At 25.4% G+C, this 17,763-nt stretch overlaps 1 protein-coding gene across 1 annotated transcript in view; it reads right to left on the reverse strand.

Moving 5' to 3' along the window:
- Positions 1–216: 216 nt before the first annotated feature.
- Positions 217–17,763, reverse strand: part of LOC130675317 (uncharacterized) — a gene marked incomplete in the record, with an annotated part of 143,049 nt that continues 125,502 nt past the window's right edge. Inside the window, 9 exon segments of the mRNA XM_057480900.1 lie at positions 217–2,305; positions 3,280–3,506; positions 3,598–3,849; positions 3,992–4,168; positions 6,014–6,208; positions 6,339–6,437; positions 6,523–6,668; positions 6,755–6,880; positions 7,990–8,127. Of these exon segments, the coding sequence (XP_057336883.1) occupies positions 3,312–3,506; positions 3,598–3,849; positions 3,992–4,168; positions 6,014–6,208; positions 6,339–6,437; positions 6,523–6,668; positions 6,755–6,880; positions 7,990–8,127 (1,328 nt within the window).

Consider the following 17,763-nt stretch of genomic DNA (forward strand, 5'->3'; position numbering starts at 1 on the left):
ATCAAGAAAAAAAAAATACTCTTTTTATTAATTAATGATATTTAGTAATTAATATATTTAGCATTCGAATACTGATGAATATGATAATTTGTAAAGCTGCAGAGATTAAAGCGTCTATCAAAGTAATGCGAAGAAATCGTTTGTTTCTTTTCTTTTTTTTTTTTTTATTTCGTCTTTTTCATTTTTTGTTCATACGATTTATTTATTTGTTTAATGTTTTGTATAGTTAACAACATTAATAGTGATAACGATTGCAACGTAGTGATAAAACCGTATATGCATTGATTATTATTATTATTATATATTTATTATTTTAAATACTTTGTAATACATATGTAATTTCAAGTAATATTGTCCGTTTGTTTTTTTTTAATAGAGAATTCGGACGATACGAATTTTAATTATCTGTGATACTGAAAATATTTTTAGCTGTTAATTTTTTTTTTTTCAAATTTTCAAAGTAAATAAATTTATTTTTCATTTCAATCGGAAGCAAAAAGCTTACGCATAAAAAAAGGCCGACATTTAAATATTTTAGCCACGAGGATTAAGAAAATTTTTCGTTTTTTTTTTTTTTGTTAAATTAATAAATAAAAAGGAAACGGGATTTTTATTTTTTTTTAGATTCTCTTAAAATATATTCGAATAAATTTATTTAAAAAAAAATATTTACACCTTTGTAATGAGGAATAAAAATAATAAATTTTAAAAAATTCTGTGAATAAAAAAAAAGTGATTAGAAAATAATAGATAATTTTTTTATTGTTATTATTAATTATTATTGTTTATTATAATGATTTTTTTATATATTATGTTAAACAGCGTAAACAGATTGAATAGGCCCATTTGGTTTTTTTTTTTTTTTTTTTTTTATTTTATTTTTCTTATTTTATTTATTTTTAATTTTGACAGGGAATTTGCATTTAATTTTTTTCTCAACAATTACATTTGTTACATTTTTTTTAGTATACGAATATAGTAATTAATAATTATATGTATATATTAATTATTAATTAATTATTTTATTAAATCAACAATAATTTTTAATAATAATTATAATTTTCCACTGATTTCAACCAAAAAAACACTCTAACCTAAAAATTTTAAATTGCCCGCCATTTCGCAGTCAATACACGACGGCCATTTTGTCGCGTAAAAAAACTGAGTAACAAAATTAAAAAAAAAGAAGTTAATAATTAAAATATACATACAAGTATTAATATAATTATTGTTTTATTTAAAATTTAAATATTACGGACCTTCGCGCCTCGAAGCTACGGGATTTACTTCATTTTAAAATTGGTCTTTTATGGTTATAGTTACAAGTTATCGTTGTTTGTCATTCTTCATACATATTTTATTAAAATATGTATTATTAATATATTTATTATAATTTTAAGCATTTGTATGTATCATCAGCTATAATTTTTAATTAATATATTACTTATTATATATAAATAATCATATATTTAGTTTTATTTCAGCTTCGAAAACGCGAATGGCCAATACAATAAATATTTATTTAATAATAATAATTAAGTCTATAATTAAATATTTATATTAATATTGTTTATTATTGTAGCGTACGAAGACATTGTATACAAGAGTATAATTTTTTTTATTCCATAATAATAATAATAATAATAATACTAATAATAATAATAATAATAATAATAATAATAATAATAATAGTAGATATCATAATTTTACTCTTGAAAACAAAAAATCTGTACGATCTTTAACAATAAATCTACAATATGTATATATATGTATTCAATGCATTTTAATGAACTTTTGTTAATCGATCAATTAATTAATTAATTAATTAGTAACATTTAAATAAAAATTATCAAGTTCAAAAAATAAAAATGTGCGGGGGTTTTCACTTATTTTTTTTCTTTTTTTTTTTTTTAAATATACATATATATGTAATTTAACAATTTATCAATTAATTCAGCATCAAAGATCTCATAAGTCTCTACAGAAAAAACGTATAATAGATAATATATTTTGGTGTATATATTATATATTATATTTAATATATGTATATATATAGATGTATATATATATATATTTTTTTTTTATTATTATATATATGTGTATATACAAGACTACACTCCATCAGAATATAGTTTAACGCTATTATTATTTGTTTGATGGTAATTTTGCTGATTTATTTATTTATTATTATTTTTTTTTAACTCTTGTTAATTAATCATTATCTACTGGGTTTTTTTTATTTTTTATTTCAGAGCTTTGTTCTTTTTTTTTATTGTTTGGTTTTTTAGATGAAGCGAATATACGCCTAGAAAAAAATTTTTTTTTGCTTTATTGTCACAAATTTAAATATTATTTTTTTTTTTTATTAATTAATCCTCAGTAAAAATTATTTTTAATTAATTTCAGTTGATTTTTCTAATTTCCATAAAAATCATTCATTAAAAAAAATTTATTTTAATATGGTCACAAAAATTAAGAGATATAAAAAAAATTCCAAATTTTTGAGTGAGTTTCAACATGCTGTCACTCGGTGAAAAATGGTCGTAAAATAAAAATAAAAAAAGCAAATTTTACCCTCAAGTTTCTAGTTTTCAGATCTGGAATTCAAATTTTTTTCTCATGCGCGGTTCCGGAGTAATCCTAAGAAAACTGACTCAAAAAAAAAATTTCCAAATTTTTGCTCGTCTTCCAACAAGTCTATGGGCTTCAATAAATTTTTTTTGATAATTTGATCTTATGACTTTTTTAGGAAATTTTATGCCCTTTAATTTGCCGCCCTCAAAAAGTCTCTACGACGATTTGGCACCGAGTTATCATTGATCGAGTCACAGCATGTCGAAACTCATTCAAAAATTATGATCCTAAAGTTAGCAGCCAATTAAAAATTTTCGGATTTCTTTTTTCAACAAATACATGACAAAAAAAAAAAATAAAAAATATGCACACGTAGAAAATTTAAAAAACTGTAGGTGCAATTTTTTCAAATATTTTTTTTTCATAATTTATTGTTCAAAAAAGAACCCAAAAGTTATTAAACGTCAGCTAACTTCAGTATCATCAAAAATTTGGATTTTTTTATGTCCCTTAATTTTTGTGACCAGTGTATTTAAAATTACCGAGGGTTAAATTTATTTTTTCATCAAAAAAAAAAGTCCTGTTTTAATTTCATGTCGTATCCCACAAAAAAATAAATTTTCGTGTGAAATTCGATGACAAAAAATTTAAATAAATTTGTGGGTTACGACTTTCATAAAAAAAATAAAAAATGAAGTAAATTACCTTTTTTTTTATTGTTTTTGGTTTTAATTTTCTTAGTCTTTCTTATCACCATCCTCAGGATCCTTGAGCGTATGCCACTGGGCAATTGGTCGTCTTGGTGATGCGAGCATGTCAGACCAATGTCTCAATTCAGTGCCGCTTGCATTGTAACCAAGAATACATTTGCCAATTGGTTCTGACGTACCAATGCGATCATAATCTACTACAGTTACCACTAAATTAACTTTCTGTAATTTAAAAAAAAAACATAATTTCAATTTCAATTAAACGTCAGCCAACTCCTCTCGCTCATATAATAATTAATAAAAAAATAATTACTTGTATTTGCTCAAAGGGAACTTCAAATGTAAACGACTCATTGTAATAAGGATTCAATGTGCATTTTTTAATAGAAGTTTTCTTCTTCTTCAAACGCTTGCCATTTTGCATCAGTGCTATTTTAACATACGGATCTGAAAGACCGCCGACATCCATTTTCTTAAGATTCTTGGCCTCGAGAATTACTACTGTTAATTTTCCAGCTGTCGGTACGTAACGTAAAGAGAAACAAATGTCACCAAGTTTGTTGTCCTACAAATTATTTTATTTATTTTTATCGCTCATTTATTTAAATTCAATATTTATTAGTTTTTTTACATGAAAAATGAGTAAAGTTTTGCGAGAACATAAATTTAAAATCAAGGACGATAATTTATAGCGAAGGATCACTCACTTGTCCACCTTCTCCTTCAACACTCTGGAGTTCTCTCCATTCCTCGATCGTCTGAGCTAAATCTATTTGGCATAGCGGCACTTTTACTTCGCCAATTTGATCGTGTTTTGAAAATCTATCAAAGTCGAAGATTGCAAACACTAGTGTTTTATTCATTGCGTCGGCATACGGGACACCCTTTTGATTAAATTCACTGATTAGTTTATTTAATTAACAAGGAAGCTTTAATTCAAAGAATCGACAGACGAAAATTTTCGAATATTTATTTTTTCTGAACAAATTTTTATGGGTAAAAAAAATTGCGATACTCAATGGGATTTTTTCGCGCGGAATTTAAATAAAAAATGTATTTTTAAATTAATTGTTTATTTACCCGTATGAAAAAACAATATATGGTTAAAATATATGAAATCATATATGTTTACAACAAAAAAATATATGATATATTATAAAAAATCATATAGAGATTTTGGTCGATTTAATATAAAATTATATACAGTAATAAATATATGTGTTCCATATATATGTAAGTTATATGTTTTTTATATTAAGCTATATATACATTTACATTTATCTTATAATATATTGTATTGATATATTTCTTATATTCAAAAAATATAAAATTTTTATATGAAATGAAATATATGGTAGCATATAATTTATATTATATATGGCACCATATATTTTCTTTGTTATATTTAAGCATATATTTTATTCGGTGTATGTATATGTATATGGGTATATATATTCGCATCAAATTAACTAATTTTGAAAATTTTAACTGCAATTTAAAGAGTATATTGAAATTTATATCTAATTTAATTGGAGTTGATCATACGAATAAGAAACTTTTTTTTTCCATACACAATATGAATATATATGTTTTTATATATGATCAGAATATATTTTTCGTATATGATAGAAATATATATTTTTATGTATGATAAAAATATAGTTTTCGTATATGACAAGAATATATATTTTCATATATGATAAAAATATTTTTTTTGTATATGATTGATATATATATAATTTTATATATGATAAAAATATAGTTTTCGTATATGACAAGAATATATATTTTCATATATGATAAAAATATATTTTTTGTATATGATTGATATATATATTTTTATGTATGATAAAAATATAGTTTTCGTATATGACAAGAATATATATTTTCATATATGATAAAAAATATTTTTTTTGTATATGATTGATATGTATATTTTTATGTATGATAAAAATATAGTTTTCGTATATGACAAGAATATATATTTTCATATATGATAAAAATATATTTTTTGTATATGATTGATATATATCTATATTTTATATATGCTAAACATGTGCGGACTCGTATATGATGAATATTATATTTTTTAATATAAAAAAAAATATATCAGAAAATATAGTTAAATTGGCCACATATATTTTCTGATAATTATCATATATTTTTACTTATATGTTATTTTCATACGGTTTGAGCGGCAAAAATTTTTGAAAAAGTGAATAGTAGTTTGTTTTTTTTATGGAAAAAATTTTCTGAGGCTGAAAAATGAATGACTTTATAAATTATAAGTTTGTTATCAGACTTCACAGCCCATAAAATTTAATAAAAAACTGTGAGTTTGTCACACAGTAAAAAAAAGTGATTTAATGTAAACCCGAATCTTTACACAAAATTGGCTTTCGAATGACGGAGATTTTTTTCAGATACTTCGCTACTAAACATTAGAAAAAATAAAAAAAACCCATAGAATTTTTCAATTTCTTACGAACTTTTTTTCTAATCCCTGAAAAATTTTAATTAATCACCGAGTAAATTTTTTTTACATAAATTATTTGGGTAAAAATATATGAGCCCAAAAAATTTATGGGTTTAAGCTCGAAAAAAATTTTTCATCTTGAAAATTAAAATAAATAATAGAAATATTAAAAAAAAAAAAAATTATTCTCTTAATTTAGAGGAAAAATAATTAATTAACTTTTGAATAGATAATTAAGTAAAAGCATAATTACCTTAAATGTAAAGGTTTCATTAAATTCCGGGCTCAGTGTCTTTCTGTGAACTTTAGTCTCAAACTTTTTCTTCTTATCCGGAAGTAAATAAACTTTGACATAAGGATCGGATGTTCCGCCCATATCTAAAGCCGGTAAATCTTCAGCTTTTATTACCGTGACTGCCAAGCTGTTTGAATTAAAATCGTATTCAAGCTGGAAAAGATTTTCAAGAATTGACATAAAAAATGTTTAAAAATTGTGACGTTAAAAAAAAAGTTAAATGTCGAGTTAAAAAGAAGGAAAGGTCCTCAGCAAAGTTGGTACTTGTAACGACTTGGGATACCTTGTATTGTAGTCTTCCAAGTTTGACCTCGCTCTGTTTGCTCTCTGCTTCATCGGGCTCCTCAGCATTGTCCGTAAGTTCCTCCATATCCGGCTGTACCTGCGCAAATGCAATTGGATTCCACCGAGGGATAAATTTATTATCTAATCACTAATTGAAAGCATGGAGAACCCGAATGACAAACCTTGTCCTTGTACGTTCCTCCGAGTAATTGCACTCCCTTTAGATCCACTGCACCTTTGAGACCTTTCTTTCCGTCCTTTGATCGCCGTTTCCGGAAGCATCTTCTTATACAGCAGAAACAGACGCCCAGCACTATTGCGCCCACCGCTAAATTATTTTTATTTTTAATTTCAATAGATCTATTTCTGTTTACTTTATACTTAGTAATTAAAATTTAATGGGTTAATAATTACCAATTAAAATAGCAACTAAACCCCATGTTGGTATTCCCGTTGCTGCTGTTATTTCTTTACCAACATTTTCTAACTTTGTTTCGATTTTAGCTGCTGTTGATTCTGTCGGAAGTTCTGAAATCGCTTCTGCAAGTAATTTGTTAAGTTGTTTAGCTTAATTATGTCTATTACTTCATTTTTTGTGGTCTTTGAGGCTTTTTCATGATCAATTTGTCTAATTAAATGACGGATTACTTCATACTGTCTATCCCGAGTCAAAAAACAAATTCTACTTGTCCTCAAAAGTCCCAATTCCTTTGATGTTTTATTTGCCGTCCAGAAAGTAACTTTAGTACTCAAAATTCTCAATGAGAACTATGAGGTCGAAATGCGAATAATTTATCGATTCTAAATCATAACAGACCCCAAAATCCTTGAATGAAAAGTTATAGTTCGGACTTTGAAAAATTTTGACATCACCGGAGACTTTTGAGGTTCAGATGTAGATAAAATAATTTCTGTATGTTTTGAGTATTTTGAGGCTCTAATCCAGATCATGTTATTCCAGTTTAGTAGTCAAAGGGGTAAAATGGGTCGTAACTACTACTTTGAGGACTAAACTACGATAACTTTCTACTGTCGATCTGAAAATTCTAAATTGATCCTCAAAAACCTCATTGAGAATTTTGAGATTTAAATCCGAATTTGTTTTTCGACTCGGGATCACATGAAAATTTGAATTTCCATGAAACTCAAATACCTTAATTTGGTGTAATGACGTGCCTGCGTAATTAGACGTCAATTTTAAGTACTTAATAAATGATATTATTGGAAATCAGATGCAATTTTGAATTAATAGACTAAAATTCAAATATTCGGTTCAAATTTCGATTCTTAAATTTTGATCCCCATACGAAAAAAATATATATACGGATATATCCGGGCAAATCTGTATATATGAGACATATATTTATATATTTGTTGCATATATGCGACATATTCCAGATTTGCCCGGATATATATTTTTTCGTATGGGATCTCACATGTAATAGATTAAAAAAAATTTTTATTAGATTTATTCAAGTTTATAGTCATTGTATAGTTTACAAAATATATTTTTCAAATTTTACCAGTGCCCAAAATTGGCCCTGAAGTGGCCAAAAACGGACTTTCTCCTAGTGTTGGTTTTGCATGATTTTAGTTAAATAAAAAATATTTTTATCAGGCAGACATAAATTATTTATGATTGTAATTACCAGTAAAATCTTCACTGGATGCAACTATCCTAAGTGTTGTACTTGGCATCGCCAATGCTGGATTTTGTGTATTACTTGGTACACCAGCGGCCAAACTTTCGGCAACATTTTCAGTTTCTTTACTCGTTGGCGGCATTTCTGTAATAAATTTTAAAAAATTAACTGAGTTGTTAACTGACTGCCTTTATAACTATCAAGGGAAGGGATAATTGGATATTCCGATGACATTTTGATCGAGTTAGGTGTTCCGAAACTGTCAAAGTGATTTTGGGATCGTATAATTTAATTATGAATCAATGGCAAGGGATTGATTGAGTAGTTTATCTACAGTAATCAAAATTACCATTCATTTAATTGAGAAACTGGTGCACTAGTCAACTAAAACTTTGGTCGGGATAAAATTGGCCAGATTATCAATTCGTTTTATTTGGAAATCAAAATTAGGCGGGAAATTTGAAAACTCTATGGAATTTTTTTGAAAATATTCATCTATTATTGGCTACATTTATTGTCATAAAATTCAATACACACTTTCATGTCAACTGAAAACATGAAATTTTTCTAAATCGAACCAAAATTACAAATTTTTTCGTGTTACCGAGGGAATTTTGAATTTTTGATGCAAGAAAAATAAATGTTACAGTCAAAGGGGGTAGAAAAATATTTATCGGTTTATTGTTTCAATTATTAGTTTTATTGAACAGCTCTTTCCGCATGGAAAAGCTATATATTGTTAAAAGTATATAAAAAAATATATGGTGAATATGTGATAAATATATAGCGGCAAAAATATCTATATTGAAAAATATATGTTTTTTACATAAATTGGATTATATATTTATAATAATACATTTATTTGCTCAATATATTTTTGTCATATATGGATAGTATATGGGTCATTCCATGTCAAATCGACAAATTTTTTACCTGACCCCCTTTGATTTCGCTGAAAATTTTCTTTCGAAAACTACATTTAAAAACAAAAATTTTGAAAAAAAAAAGTTCCCAAACGGTCAATTTTTGAAAAAGTTCTGGCCATTTAAAAATAAAAGAGCGGTTTTTTTCAAAAATTCATAACTTTTTTTGAGTCGGGAAAAAAAATTTGAAAAAATTCTGAAAAATAACTTTCGGGGGGTAGAAAAAGATAGAAAATTTTCAGCGAAATCAAAGGGGGTCAGGTAAAAAATTTGTCGATTTGACATGGAATGACCCATATATATAATTTGTAAGGATAATATAATAAACTTGATATATATTTCCATATATTTTGACTCGTATAATTAGTGGTATATGGTCTCAAAAACATATATTTTACAATATACTGGAAAACATATATAAAAAATATAAAAAATACTATATATTAATTAATATACTACTTTCAATATAATATATCAATATAAAAAAAAATATTTTAAAACACATAAAAACGTCATATATTGATAAATATATGGGTAATATATTCTAGTAATATATTTTTTTTCAATATATTATCATATATTAATACGGCAAAAATATAAATATTATTTTATATATTCTACAATATATCACATTATAATATTCATATATTCTATCATATATGTTTTCACATATAAAGTTTTTTCATACGGGTTGTAAAAAAAATCAATATTTTCACAGCTGGACTGTAGAAAAAAAAGAAAACAAAAACAAAAATTGACAGACAAAAAAAGTAGAGTCTTAATAACAGTAAAAAATTAGTATGATATTTTAATTAAAATTTTCGTGTCCATTTCGCTCTACTTTAGGTCGTTTATGAAAATGAAAATAACAGTAATTGTATATTGATGACAGTAAAAAAAAAAAATTAATTAAATAGGAAATAAAATTACCGATCGAAACAAACGTAATTGAGCAATCGGTATTTAATTTCAATTACATTAAATTCGAGGCTCGGACACTTGAACAATTTATTATCAAATTATAGCAATCGTTCAGCTCGAACGATTCCATTTTCGATAAAAGTCACACTCACACACACCAACATCACTAAACTTTTATACTATGGAATAAAGTAAAATAAAATAAAAAGTATATGTAAGTCCAAGAGTAAGTGCAATCGCGATTGCTGGAGGAAACTTGGAGCATTCTATTTACTCTGATATCGCACTTTACACGACCTTGGACCCCCACGAAACCTTCATACATATATATAGACCAACACAACTACAATCGTCCTCTTTGCTGCTAAATGTGATAAAGTGACAACTGAATTATTTTTATTGTTCCTATAAATGATAAAAAGTTTTACTATTTATAATTATTATCAGTTTTTTTTCACTCATTCCGACATGTAGGGGGAGGGGGCAAAATGGCGCCCAAAAAAATCTAGATTTTCTTAAATCCGTGAGAGTAAGTTCAGAATTAAATTTAAACTTGCGTTGATATTTTTAAAAAATGTATTCCTTTGGTGCAAAGATGAAAAAAAAAGGATAAAAATACGGATTGGGATCTGCGAAACTCAAATACGTGGGATTTAAAGCTAAAGGTCAAGTAAAAGTTCAAGTAAAAAAAAAAAAATAATTAAATAATGACTATTAATTATTAATAAACTTCAATCTCCGAGTATTTGAATAGAAGGATGGACTTGGATTAAGAAAGTTAATATTCATTTCCTGGAAGAAGTTATCCATCATTTTTTTTCCCATCTCATGCTGCTTTACAATTTTTTCTCATTTTTCTTTAAACTCAGAGATCACCTGCAGCATCCCACATTTTCTGTGACCTGTATAGCAAATTCCGTGCGGTCGACCTTTTTTGTTATTTTTTCTTTCATACGTGGTTTCGCAAATCCCTCTTTCTCTCTCTCTACTTGACTCTACTCTAGTCTTTTTAAAAATTTTTATAATACTGCACTACTTGAGTTATGTACTCGTATGATATATTCATGTGCTGTACGTCGTACTGTTATTTTAAATAATTCAAATTTACAATTAAGATTTTCATGTTAAACTAAATTCAAATTTCCATATTTTGAGGTCATTATACTCTGAAATTTTTTCGCGCTTTACTTTTTGGACTCGAAAATTTTTAGCTGCTGGCGAATTTTGTGATGATAACTGGACTTTTATTAACGCGGAGAGTAGAAAATTGAAAATTTTTTTTGGGCTGAATTATATATGAGTTTCAAAATTAGCGGGTTTTGGAACTCAAAATTACGTAGCGTATTTTTTTTCATTTTCTCTCACTTTTGAATTGACACAAAAAAAGTAACAGTAAAAAAATTTTGATTGTTAGAAACTCAAAAATATAAACGCCCAAAATTTTTTAGTACAAATGATCAAAATGACGTTATCTAATATCAAAATTTTTGCTCTGCACATTCTGAAAAAATACTCGACCCCATTTATCTATAAAATACCATTTCTATAAATGCACTATAAAAATTTATATCTGCTGACTACAATCTCGCGGTATCAAATTTTTGAGTATCTTCCAAATAAAAACAAAATTACAATTTTTATATATTTTTTGAAATTTTTCAATTCAAATTTAGAGGAATAGATAATAGTTTTTATTCCAGCTCTAGCCAGTGGTGGATTTACACTAGAGGCAGTCGGGGCAAGTGCCCAGGGCGGCAAATTTTTTAAGGCGGCAAAATTTTGAAAAATTAAATATATGAACTGTAAGTTTAAGTAAAATTCCAGTATTGGGGCGGATTTTTTTCCGGTGCCCAGGGGCAGCATTAATTTCAAATCCGGCCCTGGCTGTAGCTCCCTAAGGGCCATCAAATAAAAAATGATTTATACATATACGCATATCAATATTTCCAAAATTACAATGAGTATATTTATTAATTAATTAGTTAATCAATTAATCATTAGTTGATAATCAATACCTGCATATATTTATTGTAGTTATCAAATGTTAAGTATTAGATATTGAATATTAAACATTAAACATGAAGCATCAAATTGACGTTAATTAATAATTTAATGAGGAATAGAACAAAAAATGACTTTCAAAAACTCTGCGCATTAATTTTTGAATAGAAATGTTTTATGTAACAAAAATATCAATAATTTATTTGTCGATCTACGAAATTTCATTCAAACCCTGGTTATAAAATAATAATAATAATAATAATAATAATAATAATAATAATAATAATAATAATAATAATAGTCATATTAAAAATAAACTTGATGATTATGGTGATCAATATTGCAGCTATTATCAAAATAAATATAATCTACTCTATATTCCCTCGTGAAAGAAAGAATAACTTACAAATAAAATAATATTGTGAGTGAATGAAACATCAATATATATGTAATATATAATGTATTTTCTAAAATAATATAAAAAGCATAAATCATTCGTTACTACTATCAACTTATTATTTTTTTTTAAATAATATGACTTTATTAATTGCTGTTTGTCACGTGATTAAATATTAACTCATTTTAATTGCGCATTTTAAATGAATAATTAATTACAACAATAATTACAATCAGTAAATAACAGCAGTAAATATGTAAAATCATGAATTATATATAAATATATCAACAGAAATTTCAGTACATAATCCGGACTCTCAGTTAATTAAACTTCCTCTTAAAATAAATTGAATTTCGTCTAGTGAAGTTAATTTTCAAAGGAATAAATAAATGGCACTTTATTTTTTTTATTTATACTAAGACTTAAAAATCTGTAAAAAAATATTATTAACTACTTTTTCATCATTAAAACTTTACTTCAAATAATTATAAAATTTCCACTTGGAGAAAAAATTTTTCGCAATATCCAAGTATTGAATTTTTTTTTTTAAATAAATTTATGTGATATATTTATCAAAGTTGGCGAGTTAAATTTGCCAAGTATAGGAATAAAAAAAAATGGAAGTCAGATTTATTCCGTGACTACGGAAATGTATGAAAAAAATATATAAAATAAAAAACAAGTATCTATATCTATATATAGTTAAGGGTAAAAAGTTTCGCATGAAAAAAAAATAAAATAAATAAGACTAAAAACGTGAGGTTTCCAAGTTAAAATAATTTAAACATTTATCAGATTTTTTTATACTGAATCATGATCTAGATAATATTTGATCAGTTTCCAATGACTTTGCCAAAAAGTTTGACAATTAATATTTTTATCGACTTACATTCGTAATAAAAAAAAAAAAAACTATACAGTAAAAAATTTTCAAAGTGAACGCGGATTAAATCCATACTGAATTTGGAGTAAATGCGGAGCCAATGACTGTCTATTTATTTAATCTCGGAGTGAAATTTACTCCAAGGGAGTTGATTCCAACATTAAAACTCCAAATCAGTGAATGGGGATTTAAATAAAATCTAGATCACTCCGAAATCACTCCTTTAAAAAAACAAATTCGATATTTACTCCGTATGCAAGTGATTTTTTTTTTACTCCGGAACTCCGAGTGACTCCTAATTATTTTCAGTATATAGGAGCGCCTGGGGCACGAAGGCCCCCCTCAAAAATTAGGTAAAAAATTATGACTTCTATAATGTTTTTTATCATATTTTAGGTCAATATGTGATATGTGAGGCAAAATGGATCACCAGAAAAAAAAATTTGGAACGGATAAATTATTTTTTTTTTCATTTTCCGTCAAATTATGACCTATGTAATGTTTTTATCATATTTTAGGCCAATATGTAATATGTGGGGCACAATGGACCACTCGAAAAAAAAATTTTGTTTCGATTTTATGCAAAATTTCGACTGATTCTTCGGAAATAGACGGAAAATAAACGAATTTGATGGTTAAAAGCCACAAAAAGAAAAAACCGGCTTAAGGGGGCCTTCGTGCCCCAGGCTCCCCTATATATATATATATTTTTTAGTAAATAAGATACTCAAAAATAGTGAAATGAGTAAATAAAATATACGATCCTCTTATCTGACATTAATCTTGCGTACAAATAAAATTTATCGTCGAGGGAAAACAACAAACAGAGGGAGGGTAAAAATCAAATGGGCTTTAGCTCTATATATATGTACTGTATACACAATATATATACCCAAGAAATCTTTATATATCTTGATATTATCTCGATATCCATCACGAGGGTAAGGAATAGTGAGACCAAAATCAAAAAGACGCAGAATCCTCATGTCTGACACGCACTAGACTTTTCTACTGATTCTCTTCGATTCGATTTATCAGTTTTAATCTGTATCTCTCAATCAATCTCTGCATTATCACCCGTACAAATTACTATGCTACACATATACTGTCCAATTTTTTATCCTTCCACTTCACTCTCTAGGTCGATGCCGTTATAAATGATTTCTTGTTATCGACAGGAAAGTTAACATTTTTTTCCGTCTGCTATCACTAACAAGCCGTTCTTTACGTCGGTCTATTTAACATTTAAATATCAATTTTTTTATGATTAATCATTTTAATTAAATGATTTTTTTTATCTATGAGGATTTTTCTATTAAATTTTACTCGGAATTTTTTCTAAAAAAATTTTCCTACACGGAGAAAAAAATATATTAAATTTTACTAAAAAATATGAGAATAATTACTAAATTTGGATAGTAATCTTGAAACGCTTATGATTTATATGAAAAATTCATAAACAGATTAGTATATTTTACAAGTCGTAGTAAATTTTACTATCCCAGTTTTGTAAATTTTACTATCCCATTTAGTAAATTTTACTATCTCGATCAGTAAATTTTACTATATTAGAATGGAAATAAATTAAATTTAATTTTTAATAGTTTTTCAACATTTCGTTATTATTGATTATTATTATTATTATTTCTGTCATCTGTATTGGTGTTAGTGTGGATTTTTGTTTTTTAAAAAATCAAGTGATTTAACCGAGATTCGAACCCTGATCTCCCGCGCGCGAGTCCTTTCCAATGTCTGATGACCCGATGTAATACATCTTTGTATATGCTGTCCCCACTAACTTTTAATTTTATCTATACAGAGTAGAATTTACTATACAGATAGTAAAAAAATATAATCGTGTTAACAAAAAATACATTGCGTATAGTAATTTTTAATATCTTATTATGTAATTATTGCTGACTAGTAATTTTTACTATACTTTTTTCTCCGTGTACAATTACTTTTTTTTTTTAATGATAATAATAATGATATCAGTGAATAGTTGGGAGTATGAAATCAATAAGGAGCTACTGCAGTTTAGTTAGCGAGGTCGAAACAAAAGAGAATATATTATATATATATTATGTATATATGAGAGTAAGAAGATAAAACGTCGTATTGGCATTAATTCAATTTTTTTGTTCTGTCAACAATTAATAAAAAAAAAAAAAAAATGAAATTATTATGATGGCATCCCGGAATAAATATAATAATAAGTCGAATTCTCCATTGACGCTGGCAGTATAACCGAGCCGTGTCCTTCGACGGCGACAGTTCGCCCTTGACACATGCGTGGGCACTGGCATTACGTTTCATCACTTGGGGGATTACAATAACAACTTTACGAGATACCTAACGTTCTTTCAGTCTGGGTATACTAACTATAGCACAAGATCTACAAGTCCACCTTTATTTATAATTTTATTTTTATCCATGTCTTTATTTGTTATTATTTCCGACAATAATTCCTCAATTAATTCGTTAATTTGTCCTGTAACGTGACACGTCATATCTGACGTTTAGTTAAACATCGAAAATGACTTTGGTATAAATAATTTGTTGTTGCAATTGAATGCTTGTAATTTGGAATTAATGGATCATTGGGTATTAATTTATTTTTATTACTTATAATATATTTGTTATTTTATTTAATTAAATGTCAATTGGTAAATTGAAAAATGGATTTTTTATTTTATTAAATTCAATGACGTTAGTTACGTAATTACTTTATTCGGAGTAATTGACCTTTTTATTATTATTATTATTATTATTATTATTATTATTATTATTATTATTATTATTTTTACGATTATTATTATTATTATTTGTGTTAAAGAATGACGGCTTTACTGATCTGCTTAATTGAAAAATTATTTTTTAGAATGTAAACTTCGTATGAGTTAATTCAAATGCGCATCATTTTAAATGCGCACTGTAACTATACATTAATTGAATAGATTATAATTATCAAAGATGTTAATATTATAAATACGGTTTCATCCCGAATATACTTGCCTGGAATACTTGTTGTACCATCATCATCTGGAGAATTCAGACAATTTTTTTTTAACATCATTTAAACGGTTTGAAGTAGAATAGCATCTTTACTAATGAGCCTAGCAAGTTTATTCGGGGCGAAACCGTATTTATAATATTAACATCTTTGATGATTATAATCTATTCAATTGATGTATGGTATTACAGTGTGCATTTAAAATGATGTATTTTAGGATTATTAATCCACGTTTAATAATTCATACGCAATTTGAATTTTAAAAAAGAATTTGTTAATTAAGCAGATCAGTATAGCCGTTTTTCCTTTAACACAAAAATTAAAAAGTCTGATCATTAAGTCGAGTCACCTTAAAAATATTATTATTATTATTATTATTATTATTATTATTATTATTATTATTATTATTATTATTATTATTATTATTATTATTATTATTATTATTATTATTATTATTATTATTATTATTATTATTATTATTATTATTATTATTATTATATTATTATTATTATTATTATTATTATTATTATTATTATTATTATTATTATTATTATTATTATTATTATTATTATTATTATTATTATTATTATTATTATTATTATTATTATTATTATTATTATTATTATTATTATTATTATTATTATTATTATTATTATTATTATTGTTATTATCATTATTATGAATACTTTTACACTCAGAAAATTAAATAATAAAAACTACTATATAGTTATGGTAAAATTTCTACCATTAATTCGATGGTAGTGAATATTATCTAGATGATTATACAAATCATCTAGATTGTAATATTCACCATATTTATAATAATTGTTACAATCCTGTATGTTAACTAGAATTAATTATTATTATTATGCTAAATAGTTATATTTGTAGTTCAGATGGTAACAGTTACCATCAGAAATTATAATTGTTACCATCCTGATAGTAACTGTTACAAAATTTATTGCAGAAGTAAATATTATCATCCTGATAGTAAATATTACCATCCTGATAGTAACTGTTACGAAATTTATTGCAGAAGTTATCATCCAATAATTATTAATTCTATTTAAAAAAATTATAACACTAACTATTTTTGCATTGAAAAACGTTACAATCATTCAAGATGATTATTATTATTATTATTGTTATTATTTTTATATATCGTAATAATAATAATAATAATAAAAATATAAATGATGATTCATATAATCTTGTATCTAGGTTGTATGTGATAATAAATAGGAAATAATGCAATAGACATATGTGAACATATATGTATATATATATAGCCTGAATATAGATGCAAAGATGAACAAGAAAAGCTATTCGGATCAATATTGACCAAGTGAATAAAGAATATACTTCTAAAATACATTTTTTTGTCCCTTAAAATAAATTTAATTTAATATTTAAGTAATAATCAATTGAAAATAAATTAATATTGCCTAATTTGAGTTCTATTATTACCACAACTATTATCAATTTTTACCAGCAAATTAATTTCGGTTAAAAAAACTAAAATAAACATGCCTAAAATTTAATTAACAAAAGTAATAAAAACTTTTTATTACCCGGGAAAATTAAATTTTTAATATTTAATGCGGAGTAGTTTTAAAAATACTGAGCTATTGTTCTGGTTAAT

This window comes from Microplitis mediator, chromosome 1 (assembly GCF_029852145.1).
Source record: "Microplitis mediator isolate UGA2020A chromosome 1, iyMicMedi2.1, whole genome shotgun sequence".
In the NCBI taxonomy this organism is placed as follows: Eukaryota; Metazoa; Arthropoda; class Insecta; order Hymenoptera; family Braconidae; genus Microplitis; species Microplitis mediator.